Source organism: Culex quinquefasciatus, chromosome 2 (assembly GCF_015732765.1).
Source record: "Culex quinquefasciatus strain JHB chromosome 2, VPISU_Cqui_1.0_pri_paternal, whole genome shotgun sequence".
In the NCBI taxonomy this organism is placed as follows: domain Eukaryota; kingdom Metazoa; phylum Arthropoda; class Insecta; order Diptera; family Culicidae; genus Culex; species Culex quinquefasciatus.
The window spans coordinates 45,876,368-45,904,181 of NC_051862.1; the positions used below are offsets into that span (position 1 = coordinate 45,876,368).

Below are 27,814 nucleotides of genomic sequence, written 5' to 3' on the forward strand. Positions count from 1 at the left end.
CCTTACTCAGCAAGACTCGCTCTGTACCCTTCCAGATTCAGCGAAGATGTAATTTTGGGTTGGTATAGTTTGTACACCGTTTGCCAGGACCGGAGGGGATGTTTGGCTAGTTATCAAGTCCTTATCTTGAGTTGTTTCCTCCCGCGTTTTCCTCGCGTTGCCCTCGTATCGTCGCCTTCGTCGACAGAGGTGGTTTATTTCCGGCGCCGTTTTTTTTTATTATTTTTCTTTTTCTTTTTTTGGGATTGGTTTTCCCCCCAATTGCAAGTTGACTTGTAGATGAATTGATAGCCCGAAAGTCCTTTCATCTGAGCTTAAAATAAAATTAAAAACTGCTTTGAGTAAGATTTTCTGAATCCATAACTGCAATAAAGTTCATTCGAATATTTAAAAAATATTCTTCACCAGAAGTAGCATAAAAAATTTAATGATATTGCTCTAAATGAATTCAGTCCAAAATGGTTCACTTTTGTCTGGAATCCTTTTACAGATCAAAGTCCAGGCCACGAATCAGCATCTACAACACATTTGACATTTAGTGGATATGCCATTCAGATTTAAAGATGATTAATTATTACTGTTCTTGTTTTCTCCTGCGTCAATGTTTACTTTAAAAAAACTGTGATGACCCGAGCAGACGGAAATAACTTGGGAAGGTCAGTTTTTGATATTGTGAGAAGATCGAAATATGTTATTGAGATGATCGGATTAGTTGTTAAAATAACAAAAATCAATAACAAAGATTTGTTCGAAGAATAACTTAAACTGTTATTATGTTGTTATTGCAATAACAAACCAATAACACAGAAGGAATCATGAAGGAATAACAAGATTTGTCATTTTGTGCGGAGAGGTGGAGCAGCATAATAACAAAAAATGTTATTGAACTGGTATGTCTCCATAACAAAAAAAGTTATTGTTTTGGTTTATTTGCCATTTGCAAATAAACCTGCAGTTGCCATCACTCTTCTGTACTAGCCAGGGCTGTAGAGTCAGGTACCTCCAAGCGACTTTGAATCCATACATTGAAGACAACTCCGACTCTGGATGCAGGATATGACGTTCAGCTCTCTAAAAATACTCGACTTCACAGATTCCGACTCCAAGTTGCTGAAAATTAGCTGAATCCGATGACGTCTCCGAGGTCTCACTCCAGCTCGAACTTCAACGTCAGCTCCGACTTCCTGGCTCTGTGAAAATAATAACAGTTTTTGTTATTCACACTTCAACAATTCTCAATAAATAAATCAATTCCGTTAGAGAATATAACAAAATTAAAAAAAAAACTCTTAAGAGTTAATTTTATCGGATTAATTTTAGCTGGAAACCCCATTTCATGGTGAAATAAATGACTCCGATAAAATTGGTCAAAATTATGTCATAGTTCTAGCCAATTTAAGTAAAATCCCTTAGGAAGTATATCAAATAATTAAAAAAATCAGTTTTCAAAATTTCAACTTTTTAGAATAATTTTAGCTTAAGGACCCCATTTCATGGCCACAATATTGATCCCGACGAAATTGGTCAAAATTATCCCATAGTTCTAGCCAATTTTAGCAAAGTCCCTTAGGGGGTATATCAAATAACTAAAAAAATCAACTCTCAAAATTTCAACTTTTTAGAATAATTTTAGCTTAACGACCCCATTTCATGGCCAAAATAATGAACCAGACGAAATTGATCAAAATTATCCCATAGTTCTAGCCAATTTCAGCAAAGTCCCTTAGAGGGTATATCAAATAATAAAAAAATCAACTTTCAAAATTTCAACTTTTTAGAATAATTTCAGCTTAACGACCCCATTTCATGGCCAAAATAATGATCCCGACGAAATTGGTCAAAATTATCCCATAGCTCTAGCCAATTTTAGCAAAGTCCCTTAGGGGGTATATCAAATAATTAAAAAAATCAACTTTCAAAATTTCAACTTTTTAGAATAATTTTAGCTTAAGGACCCCATTTAATGACCAAAATAATGATCCCGACGAAATTGGTCAAAATTATCCCATAGTTCTATCCAATTTTAGCAAAGTCCCTTAGGGGGTATATCAAATAATTAAAAAAATCAACTTTCAAAATTTCAACTTTTTAGAATAATTTTAGCTTACGGACCCCATTGCATGACCAAAATAATGATCCCGACGAAATTGGTCAAAATTATCCCATAGTTCTAACCATTTTGAACAAAGTCCTTTAGGGGGTATATCAAATAATCAAAAAAATCAACATTCAAAATTTCAACTTTTCAGAATAATTTCAGCTTAAGGACCCCATTTCATGACCAAAATAATGATCCCGACGAAATTGGTCAAAATTATCCCATAGTTCTATCCAATTTTAGCAAAGTCCCTTAGGGGGTATATCAAATAATAAAAAAAATCAACTTTCAAAATTTCAACTTTTCAAAATAATTTCAGCTTAAGGACCCCATTTCATGACCAAAATAATGATGCCGACGAAATTGGTCAAAACTATTTCATAGTTCTAGACAATTTAAGCAAAGTCCCTTAGAGAGTATATCAAATAATTAAAAAAAATCAACTTCCAAAATTTCAACTTTTCAGAATAATTTTAGATTAAGAACTCCATTTCATGGCCAAAATAATGACCCTGACGAAATTGGTCAAAATTATCCTATAGTTCTAACCATTTTAATCAAAGTCTTTTAGGGGGTATATCAAATAATTAAAAAAATCAACTTTCAAAATTTCAACTTTTCAGAATAATTTCAGCTTAAGGACCCCATTTCATGGCCAAAATAATAACCCCAACGAAATTAGACAAAATTATTCCAAAGATCTACCCGAGCAGACGGAAATAACTTGGGAATAACATTTTTTGATATTTGAAAATACTAGGTCAATAATATTTTATGTTATTTATAACAAAATTTGTTATTCGTCGTTATGGTTTTTTGTTATTGGATTGTTATTGTGATAACAGACAAATTAAATTTTTAGTTATTTTTCGAACAAATAATTGTTATTATTTTTTATTATTTTAACAACAAATCCGATCATCCCAATAACAGTTGGAAGTATTCTTCCATAACAAAAAATGTTATTCCAAAGTTGTTTTGGCTCTCAACCAATATCAGACCGATAACAAATTTTGTTATGATAACATTAACTGTTATTAAACTCATTTGCAAAAATAGATTTTGCAGGAAAATTCCATGACACTTTTTGTTATTTTAACAGTATTTGTTATTGAAATGGCATGAATTTTGTTACTACCGTCTGCCCGGGTAAACATATTTAACAAAAGAAAAAATAATAACAGATTGTGTTATGGACACTTTGAAACTTTTCCATTTGTTCGATTTATGGTAATTTTATTTCTAAGTCAGTATACCTAACGAAATTTTGTTATTAGGAGAGTTTTTGAAATGTGTGCGTGTGCGCCGGTGCGGTACTGTGTTCCGATCGATCCGCGTAATTTATTGTGAAAACCGCGGTTTTCCGGCACAGCGCGGCGAGAATTTCCGACGAAACACTCCGGAATCCGTGTTGGACCGGTTGCCGGCGAAGTCCAATCCCGCCGATCACGATATCGCGAAAAAATTTGTGAAATTGTTGGTCGATCTCGCGACCAAAACAAAGAACAAAAGTGCTCCCCGCGTGGCCAGTGCAGCTCATCGTCGTCGTCGTCTTGCGTTCGTTTGCACTACAACAGTGAAAGTGGCCGTCGTCGTCGTCGTCTACGAGACGTGTATTGTACCACAAGGAAGTGTGGAATAGAAGTGCACTGTGGGTCGGAGTGGAAAAAATTGTGAAAAAAAAAGAAATCGACAAAAGTGTTTTGCGAAAATTGAAAATCGAAATAAAAGAGAATTCAGTGCAGTTTTGAGTAACCACATCGTGCCTACGCCACCCGCCCCCCCCCCCTCCGTCCTCTCCGTTTTACGGCGTCTGTACCACACGCTAGGGGCGGCCTAAAACAGCGGGGTGTGCGACTCCTTTTACTCGTGAGCGGCTGTTCCCAGGTTAGGGGCGGCTCCAAAAGGTTAGTGACCTCCCCCTTCTTCGAGCGTCTGTTCCCCAGGTTAGGGCGGCTCGAAGAAACTGGTGTCTAGCTTCATTGCCGAGGTAAGCGTCTGTTCTCCATGCTAGGGGCGGCTTACAGCGGATAGAGTTTAGACCCCCCCCCCCCCCTCGAGCGTCTGTTTCCCAAGTCAGGGGCGGCTCGAAACAGCGTCTGTTCCCCAGGTTAGGGGCGGCTGATTAACAGTCTCAGTGCCAGGGTGGGACTCTAAACAGTCCTGGTACGACGGTCCTCCGGCGAGACAGGGGGTTGGTGATGGCTACACGCACCCGCCGTAAAAACCAAGTGCAGAGAGCTCCAGATGCGAGCCGATCCAATCGCCGACCCGATTTTCGGGGATCCAGGGATTGGAAACTCGGGACGTGGAACTGCAGGTCTCTCAATTTCGATGGGAGTGACCGCATTCTTCACAACGAATTGCGGGTCCGCGGTCTCGAAGTCGTGGCGCTGCAGGAGGTGTGCTGGACGGGGAAGGACCACCGAGAACTCGGTGGGTATACTATGTATTGGAGCGGCGGCGATACACACGAGCTGGGGACAGCTTTTATCGTGCTGGGCGACATGGCGAAGCGCGTGATTGGTTGGTGGCCAGTCAACGACAGAATGTGCCGGTTGAGAATCAAGGGCCGATTCTTCAACCTGAGCATCATAAACGTGCACAGCCCGCACATGGGAAGCGACGCCGATGACAAGGACGCTTTCTACGAGCTTCTTGACCGCGAGTACAGGAAGTGTCCAAAACACGATGTCAAGATTGTCATCGGCGACTTGAACGCTCAAGTTGGCCAGGAGGAGGAGTTCAGACCGGTTATTGGGAGGTTCAGCGCTCACCAGCAGACGAACGAGAACGGCCTACGACTCATCGATTTCGCTACCTCCCGAAACATGGCCATACGTAGTACCTTCTTCCAGCACACCCCCCTATACAAGTACACCTGGAGATCACCAAACAACACGGAGACGCAAATCGACCATGTTCTCATTGATGGTCGGCACTTCTCGGACATAATCGACGTCAGAACCTACCGTGGCGCGGACATCGACTCGGACCACTACCTGGTGGTGGCTAAGCTGCGCCAACGCCTGTCCGAGGTCAACAAGATCCGGTACCGTCGCCCGCAGCGGTATAACCTGGAGCGGCTCAAGGATCCTGAAGTCGCTACCCAGTACGCGCGGGAACTCGAAGCTGCGTTGCCTGACGAGGGCGAGCTCGCCGAAGCCCCTCTGGAGGCCTGCTGGAGCCACATGGAAGCAGCCATCAACGCAGCGGCATCGAGCGCCATCGGGTACGTGGACCGAGTTCGACGGAACGGCTGGTTCGACGAGGAATGTCAGGCGATTTGGGACGAGAAGAAAGCAGCGCGGGACAGGTGGCTGCTGCACAACACCCGTGGGAACAAGGAGTCGTACAAACAGTTGCGAAGACAGCAAACCCATCTCTTTCGGGACAAGAAGCGCCGCCTGGAAGAGTTGGAGTGTCAGGACATGGAACAGCTGTATCGCTCCAACGAAACGCGTAAGTTCTACAAGAAACTCAGCCAATCCCGGACTGGCTTCATGCCGCGAGCCGAAATGTGCCGGGATAAGGACGGAGGCATCTTGACGGACGAGCGTGAGGTGATCGAAAGGTGGAAGCAGCACTTCGACGAGCACCTGAACGGCCCAGAGGCGGAGTACCAGGACGACGGGGAAACGACGTCAGTGGAGTGGTGGACGGCGAGGACGAGCCAGCACCCACGATGAGGGAAGTTAAGGATGCCATCAAGAAGCTGAAGAACAACAAAGCAGCGGGTAAGGATGGTATCGGTGCTGAACTCATCAAGATGGGCCCGGACAAGCTGGCGGCCTGTCTACACCGGCTGATAGTCAAGGTCTGGGACACAGAACAGCTACCGGAGGAGTGGAAAGAGGGAGTAATATGCCCGATCTACAAGAAGGGGGACAAGTTGGAATGTGAGAACTATCGAGCCATCACTATTCTCAACGCGGCCTACAAAGTGCTGTCTCAGATCATCTTCTGTCGTCTGTCGGAGCGAGCAAAGGATTTCGTTGGGACGTACCAAGCCGGTTTTGTGGAGGGGAAATCGACGACGGACCAAATCTTTTTGCTACGCCAAATCCTCCAAAAGTGTCGCGAGTACCAGATCCCGACGCACCACCTGTTCATCGATTTCAAAGCCGCGTACGACTCGGTCGATCGCGATGAGCTATGGAAGATCATGTACGAGAACGGCTTTCCCGGGAAGCTGATCAGACTGGTGAAATCGACGATGGACGGGGCGCGGTGCAGCGTGAAGATTTCGGAAGCGATGTCCGACCCGATCGAATCGCGCAAGGGACTGCGACAAGGCGACGGTATCTCCGGCCTCTGTTTCAACATTGGGCTTGAAGGTGTTATGAGGCGGGCGGGCTTCAACATGCGGGGCACGATCATCAACCGGTCCAGCCAGTTCATCTGCTATGCCGACGACATGGACATTGTCGGCAGAACGTTCGAGGATGTGGCCAGGCGGTACACCGAATTGAAGCGGGAAGCGGATAAGGTTGGATTGAAGGTGAATGTTGCGAAGACGAAATATCTGCTGGCAGGAGGAACCGAGTCCCTTAGGGCTCGCATAGGACCGAGCGTGGTGATCGACGGGGACGAGTTCGAGGTCGTGGAGGAGTTTGTGTACCTCGGATCGTTGGTTACGTCGGACAACAACTGCAGCAGAGAAATTCGGAGGCGCATCATCACCGGTAGTCGTGCCTACTATGGACTCCACAAGACCCTACGGTCTGGTCATCTTTCCCGGCGTACAAAGTGTACCATGTACGAAACGCTGATACGACCGGTCGTTCTCTACGGGCATGAGACGTGGACGATGCTCGAGGAGGACTTACAAGCGCTTGAAGTTTTCGAACGACGAGTGCTTAGGACGATCTTTGGCGGCGTGCGTGTGAACACTGTATGGAGGAGAAGGATGAACCACGAGGTGGCGCAACTCTACGGCAAGCCAAGTATTCGGAAGGTCGCCAAGGCTGGCCGAATCCGGTGGGCCGGACACGTCGCAAGAATGCCGGACGCGCTGGATGCGCGCCAACCGAACCAGACTATCAATCCGGTGAAGTTGGTGTTTAATTCGGAGCCGGTTGGAACGCGGCGGAGGGGGGCGCAACGTGCGAGGTGGTTAGACCAAGTGGAGGAAGATCTGAGAAATGTGGGAGTTCCGAGTCGGAATTGGAGAGTAGCAGCCCAAGACCGAGTTCAGTGGCAGCGCATCTGGAGACAGCTCATGACCCGGAGGTTGTACGAGCAGTAAAAGTAAAGTAAGTTTTGAAATGTATAACATTTCCTCTTATTAGCGTGTTATTAAACATTTTCAATATAATATCACTTCAATACCAAATTTTGTTATTTTATCAGAAACTGTTATTATTTTTTCTTCTTGAAGTTGAACTTCAGGATAAAATAATAACACTTTTTGTTATTTTAACAGGATTTGTTATTGAAATATTATTAATTTTGTTATTACCGTCTGCCCGGGGAAATTCAATTGAGTTTTAAAAGCTTGGTCCTAGCCAGGTGGGATTGAATCAGAGTTTTGAAATCAGTCAGAATTTTTCGTGCATTTTCTTTTTTCAAATTAGTTGTTGGGAAGACAAATACTGATGTTTTTTTTTTAATTTGTTTGGATGAAATTTGGTTCTGCTCATAATTCTGCAGCAGTTTAAAATTTATTTGCATTTTAGAATGAACCTTCACGACGAATATTTCCATACACTATTGAAAAACCACGCCAAGCCCAGCCTAGCCTAACCGGAAACCCCGGGGTCCTGCAAATCATCAAAGTCACACCGGAAAACTAACCGCACAGATAAAACAAAAAACTCTTTCCCGGCAGCCATAAATATTCAATCGGCAAATCCACCTGGGACTGCCGAGGTTCTGGTCTCTGTTCCTAGGTGAAGTTCGAAGCATTGCAGAGAGCACCTCAACCGCGGCTGGATGAATGGGAAAACCGCTGAGCTATGATTCTATTAGAAGGGTCCAAGTTGGGGATATTGAATCGACAGAGAACAAAAGCGTCCTGGGGTTGAAGCTTTTCAAGGGGGGGAATTATGACACTGAGAGATGCCCACAAGGGATTTTTTTAGGTTTTGGGAAAAGCTCAACCATTTTCAAATAAATTCAAAATATTCTTTGTTCCCGTTTAACTGCATGCAACTAAAGTTTGCAGCATCGCCGGTTACTTCACGCTTCCGAGATCCTATGCTTCTGATAGATTTAATGCAGTAATAAATTTCAATAAATAATATCAACCTAAACCCTCTCATCATTTTTTCTTTCTTTCTTTCTGACCAAGCAACTGCTTCTGCTGTTGCAGCAAACCGTTTTAAAGCCATCCATTTCCAGACGAGACCCAGTTCTCCTCTTGTTTCCCGGAGTTCAACGTGTCCTGGTGGCTGCTCTTGGACTTGGAACTCGACGTCGTCGGCAAGCATTAAACTTGTGTATTTAAGCGCGCCTGATGGTGCGATAAAGAGATTATATGCTCTGGATTTTTTTTTTCTTGCTGCCGTTTGTTTTCCGCTGTGAGTAAAGTCTTGGGTGAGTTCTGGGAAGTGAAGTAACTGGGGGATTGGGGCTTGGCTGGCTGACTAAATTGGAACGATTTTCCAGCAAAGCTCTTATCAGCGATCCAGGATCGGACGCGCACTGCTGTGTTGTGTCGTTTTGCGAGAATAAATTGTTTCATTGTTTGAAGTTCATGGGTTCGGGAAATTTGAGCCAAAAGTTCAACCCGGACGAACCCGGTTTGGTGTTGTGTGGAATTCTTTGTATCATTTTGGGAAGAGTAATTGGTTTGATAGAACTAAGTTATGCTGGATATTTCAAAGATAAGAGTTGAACTATTGTTTGCTTGAGTTCAAAAAATAAAAAAAGTTCATGAATCTTTAATTTTTTTGAAACTATCCAATCTCTTAATTCTCTTGAATCATTTTTACTTTTGAATCTTGAATCTCTTGGATCCCTCGAATACCTCTGAAACCTCACAAATTTTCAAATTCGAGTCTCATAAATCTTTTGAATCTCTTGAAACTCTTGAATCTCTTGAATCTCTTGAATCTCTTGAATCTCTTGAATCTCTTGAATCTCTTGAATCTCTTGAATCTCTTAAATCTCTTGAATCTCTTGAATCTCTCGAATCTCTTGAATCTCTTGAATCTCTTGAATCTCTTGAATATCTTGAATCTCTTGAATCTCTCGAATCTCTTCAATCTCTTGAATCGCATAAATTTCTTTGAAACTATAAAATCTCACTTTTTTTTTGTTTTTTGTTTTTTGTTTTTTTGTTTTTTGTTTTTTGTTTTTTGTTTTTTGTTTTTTGTTTTTTGTTTTTTGTTTTTTGTTTTTTGTTTTTTGTTTTTTGTTTTTTGTTTTTTGTTTTTTGTTTTTTGTTTTTTGTTTTTTGTTTTTTGTTTTTTGTTTTTTGTTTTTTGTTTTTTGTTTTTTGTTTTTTGTTTTTTGTTTTTTGTTTTTTGTTTTTTGTTTTTTGTTTTTTTGCTCCGCGTTTTTTCGTCTTCTGAGGATTTCCGTCAATTTCTTATCGGCTAGTTCTAGACGAACTTGTGAGTGGCAGTGGACAAGGTGGAGATGGTGAAGATATCCGGGATTCGCGTTGCGTTGCTGCATGTCCGGGAAGACGTCGCTGACCTGGGAAAGAGCCTCAATCGCGCAGATGACGAGGAAATCTTGGCTGATTTGATGCGGCCGGATTGGCGGCTCCTTAGAACTTAGAAGCTGCAGGTTGGGACACAATCTGACTGTGTCTTTCGAAGATTTTAAGATTTGCTGATTCTTGGTGAGAGCTTTCCATCATTATTTGCTAAATGATTATATTCCCTTTTATTATTATACTACACCCAAAATTCAGAATCGAGATAATCGTTCTCTCAAAATTTATTGAGGGCTCAGTGCCAAAATCGATAGAATAATGGTACCAACTCACACCATCATAACAAATGAGTTCATTCGTTAGTTGAATCAATAAATCTCAAACAAGTGTCATACATCGACTTCTGACTTCTGACTTGGTCACCAAGCTGTGGTGGCCGAGGCAGCTAAGTCATTGGATTGGTTTGTCAAAGGTCTCTGGTTCGATTCCCGTTGTCGACACTTTTAGTTTTTTGTTTGACGGATGAACTTTTTTTGCAAATGAACCTCGAGAGAATAGTTCTATCGCCCATCTCGAGCTGTGTTCTCTGCGTCCGTGAATGGTACCACTATTCTCTCGACTCGAGACCATCATTCTCTCGGACTAGCGCTGCCAGTTTTGGGTGTATAAATTCAATAGCCCTCCTACCCCTTCCTCACTTTCCCATTCCTTAATCCCATGTCGACCAATTCCACTTCTCCCTAAAAATATAATTATCTGCCAAATTTACACTAACACACCACACCTAACTGATCCGGAGCGTTTGGTACGGTATGTCCACGCATCCTTCCTCCCCTGTTGATTCTGTGGAATGTGATCCGTTCACTGAATCCTCTCTGCGGTAAACACAACGCAGTAGGGCTGGCCGCTTTAATTTTTGTATTACATTTTCGGGTGATCTCGGATGTATTGCAATTATTAATATTGACAACAAAAGTGCTTGGGGCGTAATCTAATCACAAGACTTTCCAGCATGCTTTCATCGGACTGGCTGCGTTTGTGTTAGATTAGATTTGATTAGATTAGATTTTGTTTTTTGTTTTTTGTTTTTTGTTTTTTGTTTTTTGTTTTTTGTTTTATGTTTTTTGTTTTTTGTTTTTTGTTTTTTGTTTTTTGTTTTTTGTTTTTTGTTTTTTGTTTTTTGTTTTTTGTTTTTTGTTTTTTGTTTTTTGTTTTTTGTTTTTTGTTTTTTGTTTTTTGTTTTTTGTTTTTTGTTTTTTGTTTTTTGTTTTTTGTTTTTTGTTTTTTGTTTTTTGTTTTTTGTTTTTTGTTTTTTGTTTTTTGTTTTTTTTTTTGTTTTTTGTTTTTGTTTTTGTTTTTGTTTTTTGTTTTTTGTTTTTTGTTTTTTGTTTTTTGTTTTTTGTTTTTTTTTTTGTTTTTTGTTTTTTGTTTTTTGTTTTTTTGTTTGTTTTTTTTTTGTTTGTTTTTTTTTTGTTTGTTTATGCATTTTAAGAAAATATTGAAAAAATAAGCCATTTGATAGCCGAAATCAGATTTTCATCCACACTTTGGAAAAGAAGTGAATTTATACGCAAGAAAACTGGTTTGAATTTAACTAATCATTTAATCTTCTAGAACTTTCTGAATTTATTGAATCTGTTAAAGGTTCTCAAAAACCTGGATTTATTCAAGACATCCTTGGAAAAAAATGCGACTTTAATTCCAGCAGTTTCCCCACTTTCAACCACCTTCCAAGCTCAACAAACAGCCGGAAAAAGCAATTTCCCTGATCGATTCGTGCAGCACCGGTGCCAGCCACCACCGCGGTGGTGCGGTCCGGTTCAGCTCCATCGCCTTCTGGCCATTTTATTGCCCAGTGACGACGACGACGATTCCGTCAAAAGACCAACCCGAATCCGCCAATCCCAGAAATGGCTTGTTTTATTGTCTTTCCAAGTGGTGAATGGTTTTCCCTTAAAAAAGGTAAAAAAGAAGAAAAACCTTCTCGCCAAAGTGAAATTACAGACAATTTTCGTTGGTTTTGTTTTTCTTTCCATTTTTTTTTGTTGCTGCCCCAACTGCAGACGACTTTTGTGTGAGCTTCTTTGGGAAAATCTCGGGAAAAAGGCTGCGGCGCGCTCCTTCAGCTGGAACTACAAAGGTTGGCCCCACGGAACGTTACTGCTGGCTTATTTCGTTTGCTTTCAACTTTGGGTTGTGGGCCCCACAAACACAAAAAATCGAGGACGATTTTCACGTCCATATCGTTTTTTTATCATTTGGCAGGTCAGTTGGAGAAAAAGAGCGAAACTTTGGGCGGAGTTTTTCCTCCAAGTTATTCGAGTCTAATTTTGGTAGGTTCGTTTTGCCAAGGAATAGGCAAATTATGCAAAGAAAGTAGTTTTTTTTGTTTGTTCGAGGCAAGTTGTTATTTCCTTTCGGGGCGAGGTTCAGCGATTTAAGCTGCGGATTTTTTTTTTTTTGTGAAAAACAAACTGTTGAGCCCAACCCCTTGCTGGATTATTAGTTGTAACTAGATTGGCAAGAAATTCTTCTGAATTTTATTTGAGTCATACTTCCAAGGGTTTCCAGCAAGGCCTCGGACTGGCAAGTAATTAATAATTACTTTGATTTTTAGCTGGTAATTAGGTAATTCTTTAATTAATTAGTAATTTATGGTAATTAGAGTAATTTAATGTAGTTAATTGGTAATTTAAGTAATTTTTGAGTAATTTAAGTAATTATTTTTTTTAATTGTACTTCTTCTACGAAACTATTTACTTTTTACATATAATCTATTATAACAGTATTTTATTAATTTCAAATAAGATTGAAACATAAAGATTTAAAAAGACTGGCTTTTTATGTAGAAGGCCTAATTTGCCATAGTTCTCTCCTAAAACTCTCCTAAAATTTATTTTTACATGTTGTTTATAGAAGCTGATTAACAACAAAAGGCAACGCCATCTATATTACCCAGTGAAAAATGTTTAGTGAATCCGAAATCTATTCATTTTCATTAAGTAATTATAATTTTTTTTTGTTTTGCAAGAACTACATTATCAAAATTATCAAAAAAAGTTTATGTGGATCATATAATTAAAAAAATAAGTGAATTATCATTTTTAAAAACAATTTCTCAAGTGATAACAATTTAAAAATCAATAAAAGTATATTAAAAATAATTTAAAAAATATTGAAAATAATAAAAAAATATCAAAAATAATACGAAAAATACAATTTTTATATATTTTCATAATCAGCAGAAATTGACAGTCCTTATCTCTCTAAAGAGCTAAACTATTTTGCCGAAAAATTTCCAAATATGTCTGAGACAAATGTTAAAAATCAAACTCAGTAAAATTAAAATCGACTAATATTCAGATGCACAAATTAAATCCAATGTAATTGTCACATTTTACATAATCCGTATTTTCAGTAACGGATTTTTTTAATATGCTTGAGAAAAAAAAATGGAAAGTAATGTCAAACCAATGTTGAAAAACATTTTAAAACTTAACGTTATTTTGATGAATTTCACAATTTTCATGAAGAGCCGCTGCAAATATTTGTCAAAGTTTATGTTTGGCTCGAAAAATCAGGGGGCCTTTTTTCAAACAACTTCGATAAACTTGCAATAAACTGAATACAATTTTAAATTAATAATTAATTATATTAAAACTCAAACATTGAAGTAAAACAGTACAGTATGTTGTTTTGCCTTTATGACAAACACGACTTCAATAATCTTCTTTTGCAATTGATTGATAAGGGTACGGTTGATTGAAACGTGAAACATAATGGAATTTCGAATCAATAATGAACAGGTTAAATTGGCCATAAAACAAATATTATTGTTTATAGCAATTGAGCTACTTATTTTTTACCTGAAATGATGTCAATTTTATAATAAAATAAAACAATTCCAAATTTCAAACCAATTAATTCGCTGTAAGATATTATGTAAACATCACCCAAAGTTTCAGCGTCCTCTAGTGGGGGCATTTTTGAAGTTTGATCGCCTATAGCTATTTTCAATTAAAATTATAATTCACAATATCCAGATCGGTACAAAAAAATATATAATAAACAGCATAATTTTTAGAAGAGCTATCGAATGAGCTAATTATAAATAATTTAGTTTAGAACCGTAGAAATGAATACTTAAATTAAAATTAAATGTTTTTTATCGTAGTGAAAAGTAATTAAGTAATTTATGTAATTAATCATTTTGGACCAGTAATTTGAGTAATTAATTGGCAGACTGGCAAGTAATAAACGCTTCTGGAAACCCTTGCATACTTCAACTATCTCAGATTGCTAAAATTAATGATTCATTGAAAAGGATATTCAAAAGTCTCGTACCTGAAAGTGCACCTGTCCCACGTCGACCCAGCCGATGACGATGTCCGCCCCGTAGATGGTGCCGTCCTTGGAGAAGCCCAGCCCGATATAGCCGTGCGTCCGAACCTGCACCTCGAACGTGATGTCACTGCCGGAGATGCTCCACAGCAGCCGGTAGTCCCCGTCCAGGAACACTGAGTGGTCCCAGTGGGCCCCCAGGACAGTGCTGGAGGTCAGTACCACAAGGGCCACCGCCAGCGAGTAAACCAAACCCGGTGGCGCTTGGCCACACCTCACCTGGCCACTTGACATGATTTAATTTTTATTTTTATTTTTTCCCCTTCTTAAATTTCTCACTCCCAACCACAACAACTCACTGAGCTCTAAGGTTTTCCTTTTTATTTTTGCTCCAAATTCCAATCGCGGAAAAACACTTTTTCTTCCAAACCTCCCCGCACACTCTCCCGGGTTCACTTTTCAAGTTTTCCTTCGGGGCTTCATTTTTTTCTTCAGAGCGCCAACCTCAACTCCAAGCCTCAAAAATAACGACGACTACGACGGTATTCAGCAGAAATCCTCACAACTGTCTCACGTGTACAAGACGGCAGCGTGCAATTTTCCACTGGGTTAAGCACCTGCGCGCCACGTGGTCCTGTTGTTTGTTCTCAGAGCGGTTACTGAATGTGCCTGGAAAGTTGGAGAGGAAGAACGGAAATGAAAAATTGAATAAACTGGGTGAATTTGCGTTTGCTAGAATTTTTAAGGATTGTTATGAAATGATAGCGGGAATTTTATGGGTTTGAGTTAATTTAGACTAAAACTATTCCAAAAAAAAAAAAATGTTTGGTTTGAAGTTTTCCGAAACTGGTCTTCCTTCAGTGCAATGTCAACAAAAAATAAACAATTGGTAACGGCAGAGAAAAAAAAATCAGGAATTTTTCGCTACTCATAAGTAGCTGTTTTTTGTGAAAAATTCTTGTTTTTTTTTCTCTGACTCTTAAAAATGTTTTTGAAGTGAGACTTTTTGATTCCAAATTAGTTTTAACATCCAACATTTTTTTGTGGAAGCTTTTACGGGAGAATTTTCAAGGCATTCAAAATATCACTTTTTTACAATAGGGTAGAGTAGTCATCAATGAGACACGGGGAACAATGATAAAATGGCTCTCACAAGTCGTAGTTTCAACCAATCAGGCTCATATTTGGGGGAAAGGTGTATCTACTGGATACACGTCTGCTATAATAGTGGCTTTGGTTATGGACGCTCCCTTGAAAAGTTTTTCATAAATGTTTGATTCTGGGGTGTAAAAGTAAATTATGGACAAAAAATACTTTTTCGCTCGCAGGCTGCCATTTACACCAAAACTAAGATTTCTTCAAATTTCTTTCGACGTTCCATAGGGATTGAGTTGGGCTACAATGTCCTTTCATTAGGTTTGACCAAAATTTAGAATATACCCAGAATCCAGGGCTGTCTCATTGTTCCCCACTCATTTTAGCCCATGGGTAACAATGAGACACTTTGATTTTTCTTCATTAAACATTTCAAAATCCATGTAAATCTTTCAAAAAATGAATTAAAAGTGATTTTTGGCATATTTATAGAGTATTAACCTAATTTAACCAATCATACAAAGTTATTTGGTATAAATATATGGATTTTACAAAATTTAAATACTTTTTAGTATAACTTTTGTTAAATAAAGTTTCATGTTGGCAAAATTGCTCTAAAATGTTCAAGGCAAGTCACCTGTAATGGAACAATACAAAAACATTATGTTTTATTAGAAAAGTATTGATTTTCGTAGAGTGTCTCATTGTTCCCCAGCTGTCTCATTGTTCCTGCCAAGTGCGTCTACAATGAGACAGTTGAATAACTCTGACTGTAGATGTCGGATCGATCTCATATTTTGATCAATGTTAGAACACACTAAAAGAAAGAAAATGCAACAAAAAGCTCATTAAAACATGCTGATGAAAAAAATAGAAAAAATCGCTGAAAGTTGAAAACCAAAAGTGTCTCATTGATGACTACCCTACCCTAAGTAAGATTGTCAGATTCCCTTTAAGAAAACACATACTATTTATTTTAGATTTTCAATTCAATCGTTCATTTAAATCAAAATTTTGTTTAAAAATCTGGCAAAATCTGTCAATATCTGGCACAGAGAAGAATTAATCTATCACTTGAAAAATATGGCATTCCCAGATTCATTTGGCAACCTGGCAACCTTTCGTGTATGGAAAACCAATGATAAAAATTGCTCATTTTGGCCAAAGAAATTGCTGAATGTTAGAAATAAAAACGTATATTTTAAGAATCACAAAATTGAAAAATTTTCAAAGGAAACACAAATAATTTAATTTAGTGAAAAAAAAATGTCAAGCATCTTTTAGACTCTTAAAGTCACTTAGAATACTCAAGTTTGTTTACAAAATTGAAACTCAAAAAATATAAATTTCCTAGTTTTTGAATTCTCTTTTTTTTAATGCATGGGTTTTCTCGTTGTACTTTGGTTGAGGCGAAAGTTTTTTAAGGATTCTAAACACATAATTTGAAACTATTCTTTGGGCTTTAAATATTAGTTCTGGAATTGTATTGACCGAACCAACTTTAAAAAATATCATCGAAATAATAAACTCACATATGTGAGTTTATGATTTGGATGATATTTTTTTAAATTGGTTCGGTAAAAAAAACCAAAAAAAAGTATAATTAGATTTAATTTAATATCAGACGATACTTTTATAAGATTGATGAACTTAATAGTTTGAAACATAAATACATATAATTTGTCATCTAAAAGCAAATCAATATACAAATGTGTTAAAATTTTATAAACAGTTAATAGTATTACAAACTTCCAACGTAGGGATGTATCACTTATTCCTCAATTTTATTTCTTGATTTCATTATCTTCAAATCATCAAAATGTGTATTGTTAGAAGCAGTGCTGCATAGTCGAGACGCTCTTGAAGTGTTTATTTAAAAATGAGTTACTCCGACTCTGATTGTCTATTGAACAAAAACTTTAAACTAAATTTTATTTTCAAAATCAAATAAACATATTGTACATACAAACAGAAAAAGGCATATTTTTATGACAAAACAAAAACCTTAAGACATGTAAATAAACGGCCTGTTATGTTATTCATAATTCAAAAAAATTTGGTTCAAATAACGTTAACTGACTTTGAAAAAATATGCTCTGAATTAATTAAAATTGCATCATCGTTAGAAAAAAATCCACAAAACATGTTAAAGCACCCTCAGCCTCAATCTGTGTGGGACTCCCTTCCGAGTATTTAATCTATCGCAATATTACAAGCTATTTTTACGCTCGGTCAAACCCAGAAAGCAATCTCCCCATCAGCTGCTGCTAGAATTACAAGAAGTCTGCTCGAAGGCATGTGACTGTCAAGGTCAGCAACTTTTCCCCGGGTTTCTGCGTAGGCTTAGAAGCAAACTGCGTTGCTGGAAAAATTACAAGTTGAAGAAAACAAATCAAGAAAATTTTCGGACCATTCTCGACTCACATCGCTCATAGCACTTTTCCGATAATCCTGAAATTAATTCTAGCAACTTCCATAAGCTTGCAGCATCCAAAGAAGCAAAAATAGCGTCATAAAAAAGGAGGAAAGGAGGGAAAAACTTTCATCTCTAAATGCCGTGCCAACGACGTCCGACATTGAACCACATCCGTCCGTCCGAGGGCTGCATAAAAACTCGCCACATATATGTATGTTCGCGCAAAACTATGCTCAACAAACATATATCAGAGACCGGAGAGGGCTAGAGAGTGAGTGGAAAAGTACAAATCCTCACGTCCCGTCCAGTAGTGCTCACTTCCGGGCCGAGCCGGAAACGGAACGGCTCACTCCTGATGGAAAGCAAAAACATTCGGAAGGGGGGCACTGAATGTTGAGAAAAGATGAAATAGTTGTAAAAAGATTGAAAAAAAACTGTCAATTGAATTAAAAACTTTAAAAATTTAAAAAAAGACAGCATACAATGTTCTTTTAACAGATTAAACTAGAAAATCGATAAAACTATCAAATAACATTCTCTCAGTGTCACTGCGAAATCCAATCCTGATCCATCGCAGTACGATATGGCCGTGGGCAATTCACTTACGGCCATTTAATCAAACATATTATTCCTACACCGTACAGCTTTCCGGGGCACAGCGTGATATAAACACGGCCATCAGGGCCAGGATCACATCAGCAGACGACACCGCCACCAAGAGCCAAGTGAACCAAGGGAACCTTGTCCGATGTGATGGCTGAGCTCGCATTTCCCGGCCCGTTCCACGGTGGGGGGGCTTGGCCGCCCGGATGATTCGCGCCGGAACGAGGTCAAGTCGTTGAAGCTACTGCGCTTTCCTTGGATTATTGTGCTGTATCAGCTAGGGATCCCGAGGAAAGAAGGTGTGACAAGTTGAAAACACAATTTGTTATTTAAGGTCGAAACTTAATTTAGTTAATATTGGAAGTTGCATTTAGAAAACATTACAGGAACATCAAATCCTGTCCTAACATTATCATGGAAATAACAAATTTTGTTTTGATAAAACAATTTTATCAATATTTCATTTGAGTTACAATTATAAAAAAATTCCACGAGATTTCTGTTTTCAATTATTTTCAAAAATGTTTAACAAATTTTGTTCCTATTTAACACCTCTAACAAATTATGTTCCCTTTCGCAAACGCTTCCAATCGGGCCCCTCTTCCTGCTTTTACTGCGAGGTGATGAATCGAAACACAGAATAATAAAAATAGATTAGAAAAATATTTGTTTTCGCCATCCTCACCACCCCCACCCACCTCCCACACACCCAAGGTGATGGAAATCGCGCAAGCAAGTGGAAACTCGGGGAAAACTTCCATTACGTCATTTTCCGGATCCAACGGTTTACGACCCTCGGGGTCACAATCGGGAACACGGAAAGATATACTTTCCTTCACGCTGCTCCCGCATGCACGCTTCGGTGAAGAAAGCTCTGGCAGCACCACCCTCCTTGGAAGCAAGGATGCAGATCCCGAGGCCGGCAATCGGCATAAAATAAGACAATTCGAGGAGGCAAAGAAAAGCGCACAGATCGTTGGGCAGAAGGAAAAGTTTTTCTTTCCCCGTAGAAACATATGCCTTTTGCGTCGTTTTGTCGGAACATTTGATAAATTACAAGCGGCATGATAATCCGTTTTCTTGCTTTTTTTGGGGCACTGGTCAGAAGGATGATACAGTAACTTTTTTGGTGAGGAAGTTTTCTTTGGAAAATATTTTAAAAAGAAATTTAAATGTTTTTAAAAAAGGATGGTCTATTGATATACTTTAATTCAAATTTATTTGGGGCATCTTCTAGTACAAAGTATTTATGCTGAAGAGATGAAAATTTCACAGATGCATCATTTGTCAACAATGAAAATTGGACCAAAAGTTTCAAAGATATCATCAGATCTGAAATATGATTTGATTTTTATTTAGATTATGTTCATTGTCTTTTATCATTCATTCATCAAGATATCTTTTGAACTACACCAGAATTTATCACAAAAAATGAATAAAAAATAACATACCAACATGCTAAGGGAAATTAATGTAAACTTATTAGGCTTGTACAAATACCATTGAAAGTTTTGTCCCTCAGCTCTGGTCGAAAAAAAAACATTTAATTTCAAATTTCAAGCCTTATTTTCCAAATTTTTAAGCAAAAAGTATCGCAAAATGCTAAATTTCAAATTACAAGCCAAATTACAATCAAAATTTCAAAACAAAAAAAAAATGCAAAATGCTTAATACATCATTAATTTTATGCAACCATTAAAAATTAGCAACATATGATGATTGCATGAACATTTTTTTATGCAAAACTTTAAGTCTTTTTCTAATCTGTAGTCACAAAATTTAAAATATGTTAAACAATTCAAAAAACTTGTTTGATTTAAAATGCTTAAAAAGCGTGATACAATCTATTCTGAATAGATTCCAATCGATTTTTATCATTTTTACAATAAAAATGTCAAATTATGTCATTATATTTGTTAACTCCGTGATTTTTTGAAAAAAATCGTTTTTACAACGAAAATTTTAAATTTAGTCATTATTATTGTTTGCTTCGTGATTTTTTAAGAAAATTATGCAGACAAAAACAAAAATATGCAAAAGCCTTATAATTACGAACAAATATCACTTTTCTAAACATGTTATTTTTTTATTACCTACACCCAAAGTTAAAGAACGAGGGGATAGTCCTCACGAAAAGAAACGTGAGGAAAGTGCTATTTTGCGAGAGTATAGTCCTCTCGCATGTTCATTCGTTCATTGGAACAGTTCATCCTATTGAGTGGCTTATATGGACAAATCACCGCATTTTAGTCACCGAACCTTGGTGGCCCATAAGGCAAAGGCACGGTACAATATGCCGAAGGTCTTGGGTTCGAGTCTCGGTACCGGTACTTTTTTATAGATGAACTTTTTTTGAAGATGAACCCATGAGTAAAGTACTCTCGGTAGTTTTGGAATTTATCCTCTCAGTCCGCACACAGTACCATTTTACTACCGAATCGTGCTCTTTATCCTCTCGTATGCCGATGTCCAGTTCTGGGTGTAAGCTAATGTGAAAAAAGTGCATTTACAGATCCCCAAAAAAGTGTCAAACTGGTTTATGGATTGTCCATTTGTAATTTTTCACATTCGTAGTGGAAATATCACTTTTTTCTGACAAAAAACTGTCTACATTCCAAGATGTAAAATTACCGCGATTTTTCAATGTTTAAAAATTGTAACAATATAAAAAATCAAATAAACAATCAATGAAACGTTTTAAATCAGAAACAATATAAGCTTTCTCATGAAAATACTTTTAAATGAATATTTTTAAAAAAATTAGAAGGAAGTTTTGGAAAATCGGTTAAAAAACCTACTTAAAAAAACATTGCAGCAAATTCAAAAACAGCAATTTCATATGTAAAAATAGAAAAAAAAAATAAACAAAAACTTTCCGATTTCTTTCAAAATTAGATTGAGTTCGTTACTCTCAATAAATTCACCCGAATATTTTGTTTAAAAAAAGATTTTCGCAAAAAAAAACAATTTAAAATAAAACGCTAGAGATTGGTGACAAATTGGGGTTTGCAAGAAAAAAATGTATTAAGTTTAAGGTACCTTGCCCTTCCATAACGAGTATCGGTCGAGAAAAATTGTGAGAAATGGAAAAAAAGAAAACGATTGGGTTTTAAAGATAGTTCAACAAATAAAAAAAAAATAAAACAAAGCAATTCTCCCTGGAATGATCAAATTTAATGCAATTTTTTTTTGTATTCTTTGATATAGATTAAAGCCTATGAGTTCTTTTTTAAGACAAAAAAAATTGGTCGTCCATACAAGTCTCCATACAAATTTTTGTCTGTACAAAAAGGCTATACTAAAAAAATTGATCAATTCGATAAAAAATATGCAAAGTTTTTTTTAAGCATGTAGGTTTTGCTTAGAATTTCTCAGAAAGCTTGTTACACGTCAAAACTTAATTTAAAATTTTAATTCGACTTTGACACAAAATAAGCTGTGCAAAATAATCATTTTAAAAATCACATTTTTGGATATGTTTTAATTTGTAGATTATTGCATCTTTTGAGCTATGACACAAGTTGGCAGTGTTGTTTTTTTTGTACAAAATTATATTTTTTAAAGCTTGAAATCAAAAATTACATAACATAAATTTAGAAATAATGTACAATTTTCAAGTCATTTGCTTAAAATTACAAAAAATGGCATCCATTTATTGAAAAAACTTTGGGAAACAAAAAAATGTAGGCAAATTTGCTTAATTTACTTGATAACAGATGATTTCTAATGCTAAAACCAAGCTTCAAATCAAGTACATTTTCAACCACACCCGTTGTCGGATTGCTCACAAGCTGAACCTTTCTGCTTAATCAATAATTAAACTCAATCGACTGAGGTAAACGTGTTCTACGACCCTGCCCTCAAAGCTACAAACTTGCACTTTCACTGATTACACACTCCACGAGAAGCACATTGCTCCCCGCACATTGAGCTTGGTCTGAAACTTACTTCCACTGCCAGTCAGTCATGTTCAGTGCAAATTTTCCGGAGATCATCAGCGAAAACATCAAGCTGGTTGTTTTTGTGTCTAGTTGTTGTTATGGCTCAGAATCGCTGACGGCTAAGTTGGTATTCATCTGGTCCGAGCTCGGACGAATCGGGGTTGGTTATTTTTAAGGGACCGGGCAGGAGGAACTCATGGCAGTGGTGAGTAAACATCCGGTGCCGAAAATGCTTCCCAGACAATCCGTCGTCGGCGGGAAAGTGCTTAAAGTGCAGAACGTGGACTGTTTGGTTAGGGTGGTTCCAAAAGAGTTCAAACTGTACGAGAAATATTCGGGGAACATGAAAGGTTGGGACCACCCCACCAAACTAATCCACAGCTTCATTATGCTTTCCAGCGGCGTCCGGATGATCCATCACGCGGACTCGTTGTTCTCGGACCCCAAAACCAGCTTGAGCTCACAGCGTTCTAACAGCAGCGTTCGAGCAGGTTCCAGCCGATGTATGCAAATGCACATCACCTTCCTGTTGTCGTCTTCAAAGTCCGAATCTCCGGAAGCTCCACCGCTTGTACTGATGCACAGCAAAGTAACGAGCATAAATGATTCATCGCCCTTTGCCATGGTTGTTATGCTGCTGCTGCTACTTTTATGATGGCCGCGGCCCCGTTATGCGCTCGTTTGTTTCCCGTCAAAGCTGTGTTTTGATTCATCGGAAAAATATTAACCGATCGCATCTCATCGTCATCTGCTTCATCGGCGAGAGTTCCTCAAGGAACATTGTCTTTAGTTTTGATGGCATGAAGCATGGAACGGAAGCAAAAAGAAGAAGACGAACCCCAAAAACATCACTCAACATTTATGATTTTAATATTTTTCAATTTCGCTTTCGAGCGACCTTCCAGGACTTGGAGATTTTTTTGGTTTTTGCTTCGTCTTCAAACGCGTTGGTTCAGAGTGGTAAAGGAGTGCTGATTCTGAGACTGTTTGCCAGGATGGTTTGCTTTTGATGGATGAAAAAGGGAACATGAAATGTTAATATGTTACAAGTTAAAAGGTACATGAGTGGAACATAGAAACATGAATATTTATTAGGAATTGTACCTTCATTGGCTCATACAATCATTTTTGACGTTTGGATCGACCGAAAAAGTTTAGTTTGTGGTACTAAACTATTGAAAAAAACAAATTGTAAATTTTTAAATGAAGCAGTGTAATATTCATTTTCTGTATGCATGTTTGTCAACAAGTCAGTAACAAGTTAGAAGATGTTTTTATGAGATTTTGTCTTAAATATGTACCGTAAATTGGGGTGACATTGACAGCATTGGTGGCATTGATAGGCTGAACTTTTTTTTGCAAAGAGAACAATACGAACTAAATATACAAACAGAATAGTATGAAATCATACTGAGCTTGATAGAGAAGTGCTCAAAATACCTCAAGAAGTAGTTTTTACCAGATTAGGCTGGTACAAATTTTATTTAAAGTATGCATTGCCGAGCTTCCGTGGCCGTGAGGTTACGGGTTTCGCCTTGTAAGCGGAAGGTGATGGGTTCGATTCCTGTCTGGCTCGGCGAAGTCAGATCCCTTCAAAGAGTAAATCTGCTCACTGGGAATACTGACCGGTAAGGGATGAGTTTCGACAAACGGCGTGCTGGGTTTCCTATCCAGAGGTCCAGAGTTCGATTCTCGTATCGGGATGATGAAGAAGTTTTTTTTTAGTTTTTCTTCTTCAAATTGGCACCAAAAATCAGGGGGCAAAAAGATTTTTTTCAAAAGACTTCACAATTTCAATGGAAATTGAAGTGCAATCATCTGAATTAAATTTGAAATGTATTCTGCTGCATTAAAAATCATTTTTAACATGTTTGGGTTGATTTAAGAATCTTTTGAATTCTTGAAAATTGTCGATGTTTATTTTTGCAATTTTTTTTTCGCAAAAATTTTTGTTTTCGTCAAATCTTACATTTTTGAAAACTAATGCTTGCAAACCAATATTAACTTCGGTCTTAAAGGTATGTTATTATTTAAATATTCGAAAGTGTCATGTTTTTCTCAATGAAAATTAGTTCGAATCGAAAAACGGACCGTTACCGATTTCTTTGGGCAATTTAATACTTAAAACAGCATGTAAAAGTTTCTTTAGGTTTTATCAACACAGAAATCAAAAATATCTTGCAATTAAAATCATTTTAAGCGAAAAAATGTTCTAAATTAAAAAGATTTTCCAAATCATGCTACAAAATTGGTTCTGCTGGCAACAAAAATTTACATTTCTATGAATTCATAAATTTCTATTGAATTTCAATCAATCTTTTCTAATATTTGCATAAATTTTATAAAAATTTAAGAAACTAAATTAAACAAGCATTTAGCTAAATTTATGAAACCATTCTAATCAATGTTTCTGAATCAATTCAATTTGCCTACTTAACTTTAAAAAAAATTAGTAACTATCAAAGTCACTCCAGTTTTTATAATAACAAATTTCAATGAAACTATTTTAAAGCACTATTGTAAAAAAAATAGAAGAAGACCTACATGGAAGAGTTGTGGCCCAGTGCATGTTTCAAAAATATGGATTATAAGAAATGTCTTACCGATCGAATAATATTTAAAAATAAAATAAAAATCTGTTAATGTCAACCCACCTGGTCTGGTTTCAAGGGTTCTTGTATAAAATAGCTTATTTTTTATTGAATTTCAATTTAAGGAAAAAATAAAAAAAAAATTCAGCTTTGCTGAAAAACTATTAAAGAAACTATTTTTTAAATATTTCATAGTTAGGATCGGAAAACTAATCTCAAAACATTAAACCAAAATCAAATTTAATTTTAAAATATAAACAAAAAGTGTTACAAAAAGCTTTTATCGTGATCACAGTTTATTTTCAGATTTATTTTCTATGTTTTTGGGACGGTTATACAAAATGGGATTGTGAATATTCAAAATATCTGTATCTTGAGGAGTAAATTTTTAATCGATTTAGTGTCTCAAAGTTGTAGGTTATGATTTAGACTTTTTTGATGAAATATAAGCACACAGAAAAAAACTTATATTTTTATCGAATTCCAAAAAATACGTATTAAAGTAATGATTTTTGGAAAAAAATCGAAAACATTTTCACGCAAGATTGGAAAACCCATTTCATGCTTTTGAACAATTTTACAATGTTTTCGAAAAAATCTATGTTTTCAATTTATAAGAAAATTTAGTTGCTTTTTCATGTATTTTTTGCGGTTTAAACATACTTTATGATGAAAAAACCCTCATTTTTAAAACACGATTTCTCGAAAACTATTTGTTTGATTTTAAATGATAAAAAATATGCTCGATTCTTTAAAAAAGTTTGGTAATTTTAGAATCAATTTTCAAACTTTTGTTGAATTTTCAACTCTTTCCAATAAAAGTTATATCAAAATTTTATAATTTAGAGTAACTTTTTGAAAGGACTAAGATTTTTCAAGGAGCAAAACAATGTTGTTGTTTGGAATATCAGCAATCGGCCAAATTTTTATTTCAGTTTTTTTTTATTATCAGGAGATGCGGTCTTTTTAGAGGTGAATTTCAGAATTGTATATGTGAAAATTGTTCGATATGAATTGGAAAATAAAATCAATGATCAATAACTTTCATAATCTCTTCAACTTAAACAATTACTTACATAAAGAGGGAGAGACAGTTTCAATTTTATGCTCAATAAAACTCTATTAATAAGGATTCTTTCAATTTTATGTGATTTTTACTATTCCGAATAACGTCATGATTCGAAACCCGGACATTTAGCAGCATATCATTTTTGGTTTAGCTGGCAAAAAATCATTGAATAAGTTGTAAAAGTAGAAATATCATTAGAATGCATTAAAAATATGTCTTTTCTAACCATTTTTCATCAGCATTTGTACATTAAAATGACTTGTTGTGCTTTGAATCCCGGACAATGATAGAGGCTGATTCGAAATCTGGACACTTTTGCTTCGAATTCCGGACACTCGATTTTTCTAATGAATCGCATAAATTTGTACTGAAATGTTAGTTAATGGCATTTTTTAGGTCTCAATGAGCTGTTATCATTAATCGATTTTTGATATAAAAATTTGCTAGAATTTAAGGAAATCAAAACCAAAAATTCTGCATTGCCTTCCCGGTGCTTCGGACGTCTATGAAATATTTCAGTGAAATGTTTCGCATTTTTGGTAAACTTATAATTTTATTCAATTTACTTGTTTTGGCATTAACTGCAGCGTTCAAACAAAATTTAAATGAAAGTTTACGTTACAATTCATTGAATAACACAGTTTTGACAATCATAATGCGAACTTATACTCAAATAATTGATAAAACAAGATGAGGTGTCCGGGTTCCGAAGCGTCCGGGAATTCGAATCATGACGTACCCTTTTCCTTGTCAGCCATTAATCGATGTTATGTTTTCCTTTTTCAAGAATGTTGCGGAAACTCCCAAAAAAAGCCCCCTCACACTTCTTTTGTAACAAGGTCAGCAATCATCACGTACCAGTTTTCCGGTAAACGAGAGATAAAGCATAGAATCGCCTCCAATTTCACAGCCAGGTTGAATCCTTGTTCACAATGCCGAAAGGATTCTCATTTGTGACAACTTTTCGCATCATAAATATCATCCCTTTCGCCATCGTCAATGGATGATGAAAAGGACGACACACACACACACACCATTATCATTATCGTCATCTTTCCACTCCTCTTGGCACCATTGCTGGCTGCAAAAACCGTGGTTTGATTCATGTGGCCCAGATTTTCGGGTGGGGACCGTCGTCGTCGACGGTCGCTTGGTCCGTTTTTCATTTATTCACGACGTGAGATTTCATATAATTACATGCTTTGTGTGTAATAAATTCCACGTTCATCTCGGGCTCAGAGCCCGGAGAAAGGGAAGGGTTGGATATCGGGACAGGATGGCCAACTCTTGGTGCAAAAGGATCAAATGAAACCCTTTTGTAACTGTCTCTCCGAGCAGCATCCGACGACGGTGGGGTTGTTCAGGAAAAATCACATTGAGTAAAATTTTGTTTTACAATTTAGTTTTTTACATAACATTTCAGATAAAATTTTGCAATTATTTTTTAAATTAAGAAGTTTCAACTCAACAAGTTTTTTTACCACAAATTTGAAATAAATTCATTTCAAATCCCAGATCCCACTGTCCTCTTCGGAGAAGAATCTGGGGACTGCTCCGTAACGATTATGCAATCAGGAAACACAAAGAGCTATTACGCTATATGTATACAATTTCGTTCTGTTCGTCATTTCTGATCCAGTGTTTCTAAAGCGCCATCCCCTGCTCCTCAACCCAACCCCGTTCAGGATATTTGATTACGTGGCTCAGGACCTGCCGAAAGAAGTCGAATCTTTCCCCTGGAGTTTCAGCCCCAGACTGTCGAAATTTAGAGCGCCCGCTCGCTCAAGTATTATTATAATGAAATTTCCACTGATTTCTATGCGATTATTATAATATTGTTTAATTTCGGCCGGCAATCCTGGCGGGACAGCAAATCGGTCGTCGTCGGAACCCTTCCTGGGTTTGTTATTATCCCTTCGTCGTTGGCTGGTGTCCCACGGCGAGACGAGACTTGTTTTCTGACGACCATTATGAAAATAATATCCGAGAGCTCGATTCTCGTCTCGACTTGTGAAATTGATCTATCCTCGCTCAGCGCGAGGGGTTGGCTTTTG

At 37.2% G+C, this 27,814-nt stretch overlaps 1 protein-coding gene and 1 long non-coding RNA gene across 5 annotated transcripts in view; one reads left to right on the forward strand and one right to left on the reverse strand.

The window, feature by feature from the left end:
• The window catches only part of LOC6038744 (MOXD1 homolog 2), a 335,053-nt gene that overhangs the window by 182,614 nt on the left and 124,625 nt on the right, over nt 1-27,814 (reverse strand). For all 4 annotated transcript variants that reach the window (XM_038255978.1, XM_038255976.1, XM_038255977.1 and 1 more), the window contains one exon: nt 14,049-14,714. In XM_038255978.1, the coding sequence (XP_038111906.1) occupies nt 14,049-14,339 (291 nt within the window). In that variant the 5' untranslated portion in view covers nt 14,340-14,714. The remainder of the gene's footprint in view (nt 1-14,048; nt 14,715-27,814) is intronic.
• Nucleotides 3,393-3,810, forward strand: LOC119767421. The gene is made up of 2 exons (XR_005277506.1): nt 3,393-3,434; nt 3,676-3,810. It is a non-coding gene; the product is annotated as an uncharacterized LOC119767421 (long non-coding RNA).